The 6693-nt window shown below is 40.1% G+C and overlaps 2 protein-coding genes across 2 annotated transcripts; both read right to left on the reverse strand.

The window, feature by feature from the left end:
- Positions 1-815: 815 nt before the first annotated feature.
- LOC148952698 (uncharacterized) lies at positions 816-1307 on the reverse strand. Its single transcript, XM_089087345.1, has one exon. The coding sequence runs from the start codon at positions 1305-1307 to the stop codon at positions 816-818; it is 492 nt and encodes a 163-aa protein (XP_088943471.1).
- A 294-nt stretch (positions 1308-1601) lies between these two features.
- Positions 1602-2018, reverse strand: LOC148952699 (uncharacterized). The gene has a single exon (XM_089087347.1). The coding sequence runs from the start codon at positions 2016-2018 to the stop codon at positions 1602-1604; it is 417 nt and encodes a 138-aa protein (XP_088943473.1).
- Positions 2019-6693: the final 4675 nt, after the last annotated feature.

A 6693-nucleotide genomic window follows, 5' to 3' on the forward strand; every position in this document is an offset into this window, starting at 1 on the left:
GTTAATAATCGACAAATAGCGTAACTTATAGTCCTTTCCTTGAGGACTGTGAGGGGTTGCCATTCCCAAAGATATTATTCCTGGAACTTCAAAATATTCTAAGCAAATGGCTATGTAAAAAAATCTGTTCGGATATTTTTGGGGAAATTATGGGTGTGGAAAGACTGGTTACTCTCCAATTACTTTTGACTTTAACTTTCAATTTAACTTAATATAACTTTCAACTTCCAATCGAATCAGCCCCTTTCAAAGTTTCTACAACAACTCCTTCTATGCGAATTGCCTTGGTCAGAAAAAAAGAAAGAAAATTGTGCCAACATCGATTTTTACTTAGGTATCGCTATTGCACTGCCTATGATACCCAACAGGGTCTATTTTAATAAAACTAATGGAGATTACACTAAACTAAAAAAAAATGCCTTGAATTTTGTTTAAAGTTTTTGAAAGTAAATCATCTCACTATAATAAATCTTTCATTTGTCATTAATGTGGTTTTTACGAAGCATTGAAAAAAGCATTCCAGCCTAGAGTAGTTTTGTCAAAAGAATTTTCCTGTCAAGCATTCAGATGCGTCTGTTTGAATTTGAAATGTTACTTTATTTTTATATAAAATACTATCCATGCGACTCGTATTTGAATTAGATGTAAAATGGAAACAAATTAAAGTCCTTCAAATGTGCTAATTGGTTGTTTACTTACTTACTTACTTGCTTGTATTTACTGCGGGACCAGTAGTGGACGCCCCAAACGGCACCTAGAAGACTCCTTATGGTCGATTCCCATTTATCGCGATCTCGTGCCAGCTCTTCAGCAAATCAGAGCCAGCAGCTCTCCCACTTTTTGCCAAATTTCTGAAATCCACCAATCGTATCAAGGTCATTTTTAACAGTTGCCCACCAATTTATCAATTGACTGCACGGGCGTCTGCACCAATCTGACAGAGGAGCAGCTAGAAGCACTTGTTTGATGATGCAGTCATTGGGTCTTCTCAGGATAATGCCAAGCCAAAGCAGTCTTCTCTGTTTGACGATTTTGGCTGTGGGCTGGATGTTACAGCAGCGGTGACGCACATCAGCATTTGAGGTTCTGTCGGAGTGTTGAATCCTTAAGATTTTTAGTAAACAGCGGTGGTCAAAGACTTCCAAATCATGGAGATGAAGCGCCTTCAGTGGCCAGGTCTCAACTACATAGAATAGAACAGACCTAACTGCCGCCTTATAGAAACAAATGGTTGTCTTCAAACTGATCTCCTGTCGGTTCCTCAAATAGCGGCGTAGTTGAGAGAATATGGCTTGGGGTTTGTTCATTCTGTTCTGTACGCCAAGTGCACAGCCTCCACGAGAGTCTATTAGTGAGCCAACATAAGTGAAGCTTTTGACTTTTCCAGTTCCTGTCCGTAAAGCACAAGCTGATAAGCTGGCTGTATATTTAGGTCGATGACTTTAGTTTTGACCATATTGAACTTCATACCCCGTAGCTGATAGAAATATGCTATTCCATTTAACATTTCCTGGGCAGCTGCTGGATCAGCAGCAAGAGCAATGATGTCATCATTGTAGTCCAGGTCAGATACGTTTATGCCCAATCCCATAATGACACCATCAAAGCTCGAGAGTGCTCTTTCTAGAAACCCAATCTATACAGTAATTAAACAAAACGGGGGACAATATACATCCTTGTTTTAAACCGCAGTCTACATTAAAGGCCTCAGTTTCTTCACCCATAGCTCTGACAGTTGCTTTGCAATGCTTATAGTAAGCCTTCAGCAGTTCTACAAATTCACCCGGCATACCATCTCCTACCATGATTCGCCAGAGGTTTTCACGGGTTACAGAATTTAAAGCAGTGACAAAATCCAGATAAATGTTAGTTATAGGGAGGTTGTAGTGTTCGCGCTGTTGCAGAATACGACGAAGGGTGAATATCTGGTCAGTGCACCCTCTCTGTCCACAGAATCCACACTGATTATCACGCGTCCGCTCATCTCTTGCTTCCTCGAAACTTTTGAGCAAAATCATCACGAATACTTTGGTGGCCATGTTAATGAGTGATATCCTCTATTGTTACGGTTGTCACATTTGTTCCTTTTTGTAAACGCTGGGAATATTACTGACACTTTCCAATCAGACAGAAAGGTCTTCTTCTCCCATATCAGTCTGATGAGGGGTTCTAGTTGTTCTGCTACAACATGTGGTGACGCCTTGTAGACCTCAGGAGGAAGGCCATCTCTTCTAGGTGACTTATTAGTTCTTAGCCGTTTAACAGCATTTAGTATTTCTGAAGTTGAAGGTGAAACCAAGTCAATTTCACACGGTGGATTTTCAGCTGTTGGTGGCAGTATCATAGACGTAGCTTGCCCATCTGTGTTTGGGTTAATCAGGTTTTAAAGTTGTCTCTCCAGTGATCAAGTTTACCTTGCACGTCAGGAATCGTATTACCTTGATTGTCTTTTGAGGGACCAGCGATAGAAGATTTTTTCCGGTTATTTCTTTGAGTGTTCTATTCAACCGTCTTGTGTCATTATTTCTGGCTGCTTTTTCCATATATAGGGCAAACTCATTCCAAAATTGCTGGCGGTCTTGACGTAAACTAGTTTTAAACTGTTTACGCAATGACTTTTTTTACTGCGGTTGATGCTTTCAATGCCTGTCGATGCCTCAATTAGTTGTGCAGTTTTCTCTGAGACCTAATTTTTTCTCAGCTTTGCAGGAACATAGCCGATAACTTCGGCAACTACCTTTTCAGTGGAGTCCCAGAATTGTTTCCAGAGGGTGGTGGAGTCTTCATCACAGTCTATCAGGCTTGCAAATTGGTTCTGTAACTTCAAGCAGAAGTCTTCTTTCACTGATTGAATTTTCAGTTTTTCCACGTTTTACTTCTTTTTTGGGGGTTGCCTCTTCCTCACACTCAACTTCAGGAGTATCTTTACATCTACAAGCGTATGATCACTTCCAGATTTAGATCCCGTGTACACTTCTCTCTGAGCTCGAGAATCAATGACTGAGGAGCGCCAACGCTGACAGAATTTGGGCATCTGTGGAGCTATCGTTTGAGCGCAAATTTATCCTTTGAGAGGGTTTGTGTTGGAACATAGTAACGGTGATGGTAATGGTTATGGGATCTCGCAAACTGGAGTAGTCTATCCCCATAGGGGCAGCGCTATTCATAATTAAACTGATCAACAATATCGTGAACAAAGGGATCTGTTGGGCCAACATGGGAGATCCAATCACCTGCTGGAATCAAGAAGTGTCGTTTGGGGCGTTACTGCATCGTAATCTCCGGATCAGTGTCAGGAGTCTTTATCAGCATCTGTTGCCACTCTTGTTGGTGCGTAGACAGCAACGATAGAGAGGTTGGATAGTTTTTTTCAGTCGTAGTCTGGCTATTCTGGCGTTCACATGATCCTATGCAAGAAGAGCTCTCTGCACACGGTGACCAACCATAAGGCCGACTCTATGGTTGCAGGATCTATTATAAGCACCAAAATTGAGGAATAAATAAGAGTTGTCGGAATCATGGACTGGTGAGGTACCTTCAGACACTCCATCCAATCTTGTCTCCGACAGACCAAAGAACGTCTGCTTGGTAGCGATTTATTTCCATAGCCATCTATAGCCTTGTAGATTCTCGGTCTACGGATCTTATCTTTCAGCTATAAGCTCGGAATTACTGCTTCTGTAGATTTATTTTACTAGGAATATCTTTCCCACTTTTTGATCTCGCCGCTATTCCAGGGAGCAGGACCATGTCACTTGAAACCGGGGACGCCGTACCAGGCAAATCATTTCTGGGAGCAACTCATGTCTTCATAAATGTTTCATGGGAATTTTCTTGACCAAGAACTCCCCTAACACTTGACGCCCCTACAGGGTCAAGGCAGACCTTTGCACAGGCTTTTGTTCATATAAAAATAGATCCCACGCTCTGCCGCAGTTGCCTTCTTATAGAAGATCTTCTCACGATGGTGTTCTGCTTCACCCTGCAATTTAACCCATCGCTGGATTGCTGGGAGAAGATTTGTTAAAATCACGGGACGTATCCACACGCCAAACGGTCCTCCTGAGTGTACATCAGAGGGCCCTTCTTCCACCTCTACCTGTATTAATGACCCCCAGGCGAGGTTGCCTCAGTTTCATTTATGGACCCACAGGGACTAGCACCCTTCTTGGTCCGCACCTCCTATTCAATGGAGGCACCCTACATATCTGTAGAAAATTACCCTATCCGTCACCTGGGGACTCACTGAGTAGCCTAGGGGAGGTCCGTGCTGAGAAAGAGTCTCAGTGCACAATATTTGTGTACCGAAAGTATTGACTTTTCATGACTATCAATACCCTGATATCATAGAGTTCGCTACTATTCCTAATTATGAGTAGTGGAAAAATTATTTGTCGACCATTATCAAATTGAAAACTGGTTTAATTTGTTTAATTTATTTTTTTCAATGAGATTCGATACCTTAAGGGATTACCCCATCTCATCCATTGTTAAATTTTTTGCGTTTGTGTGGCCAAACTATTGGGGATTTATTGGGTGGTCATACCATTCCTTGTACAGCTTGGATAAGAGATCCGAACAAACAACAGAAAACTAAAAGCCGACTACTATTTTCCCAGAAATCATAGAAAGACCATTTAACTTCTCGTGTTTTCAATTCGAGATAGAGATATTCAGTTTTAATGAAACTTACATCATTAAAAAGTGAGAATTTTGTTTTCGATTAAGCATTTCTGCTTGAAAAACTCCAAAATCAACTAAAAATGTCATTTGATCAATTTAGCAACTTTAGGAGTTCCTTGATGTGTAACCAGCTCTGATTTAAACTTTTTAAATACAATTTCACTGTCTGCTCAGTTAAATTTCAGTCAAATCACATATTTTCAATAGCTCTCGATGATAACCAGTTCTCAAAGAGAATTCGCTGATAGAGTTTTTTGTCTTTGAGTAATCTTCTGAATTTAAAAGTGGAAGGTGAACATTGAGCTATAATTTGGCAAGTTTTTAGTTTCTTAGCCTACCTTGAGCTGCTGCATACCTATCTTTTTGGGGCTAGGCGTGTACTCCCCAGAACCTCCCCCCCCCCGGCTTCTGCCTTTTCAGTTTAATATTAATAAGCTGTACTTATTAGTGTAAACTAATAAGCTAATAAGTTGTTTTTATTAAAATAAAAACAACTTTTTTGTGTATTGGCCATAGGATAAAAGAGGCCAAAATACGCAGTGACTTATTTCTCAGGACTAGTTCACACTGCTACTAATGTTACTACTACTATTACTACTACTAGTAGTACTACCCCTATTACTACTACTAAAAATATTGCTATTACTGAAGCTAAGGGTATAAAGGTCAAATTTTCCGGAAATGTTTAGGGGGATAGTAAACTAAATAAAAATACGCTAAGAGAATGTAGATTGTCAAAAGGATGTGCCAGTATAATAATAATAATAATAATAAGGGTGTGCCAATAATTTTATGATAGCACAAGTTCTGCTACTACCACTACTATTACTACGGCAACTACTACTTAGACTAAGGCTATGGAGGTGAAACTTTCAAGGATTGCTTGGGGGGAGGGTGAATTAAATTGAAACACACTCTGTGCAAGCAGGTTGTCAAAAGGGTATATCAGCAATATCCCAGGAATAGTCTAGGGTATTAAGCAGAATCTTTCATGGCATTTTAAGGGGGATGTTAAATTAACCAAAATGTTCTATGCATATACTACTACTATTATAACAACTAGCGCTAGTGCTATTGTAGCTAAGTGCAGTACAGTAAAGCTTTCAGGGAATGCTGAATAGGATGTTGAACAAAATCAAAGCACGCAATGTGGATAAAGGTCATTAAAAGGGTGAAATAGCTATATCCCAGAAACAACTTAGAGTATTAAGTTGAAACTTTCAGTGCATGCTGAAGGGTATGTTGAACCAACCAAAAGGTTCCATATGCATACTACTACCATTAATTTTACTGCTACCACTAATAGTACTGCACAGGCTAAAGGTATTGAAGAGAAATATTAGTAGGGTGCCTCGTCTGGATTTGCTTGCGTGTATAGCAATCTCCATGTTATTTGCATGCCCCTATAGGAATTCCAAATTCCATGGCACCTTTCCATGGCAGATTACCAGACAGGTTTTTTTTTGTTCACGTGCACGTTTTTGATAAGAATTGCACAATGAAAAAACTGGAGATTGTCAAATCGCGTATTTAGGAATGGTTTTTTAGGGAAAGCTGTCAATCACCCATGTGTTATCCATAGTTCCATTTTTGAAGTCTGTGGAAACAGTTTGACGTGTTCGGGGAGATTACGTTCCTTGGCGTTTGATTGACATTCACAAAAAAGGGGAAATTAGTGATTGGATAATTTTTTAACGTGAAGTCTCTGAATAAAATATTTTTGGAGCATGTACTTGACCATGGATAAAAGGGTTAAGGTGATTAGCAATTACGAGCGAGGATTCCCCCACTGGTTCCTGGCAGTAGGCTACGCATATCAAATTACTGTACTGTGGGCCGACTTGCTAGCGAAAATGGATTCTATGGGTCGTAATTGCTGTACTGTGGGCCGACTTGCTAGCGAAAATGGATTCTATAGGTCGTATAGGAATTGTTCATTTTGAATATCTTTCGTGAAATGCAAGAATTGGAATATTTCAGTAGTGTTTTGTTGTGCTTTACCTTGTCACA

The sequence above is a fragment of the Artemia sp. Qi Xiang Cuo genome, chromosome 4, assembly GCF_049724085.1.
Source record: "Artemia sp. Qi Xiang Cuo chromosome 4, ASM4972408v1, whole genome shotgun sequence".
In the NCBI taxonomy this organism is placed as follows: Eukaryota; Metazoa; Arthropoda; class Branchiopoda; order Anostraca; family Artemiidae; genus Artemia; species Artemia sp. Qi Xiang Cuo.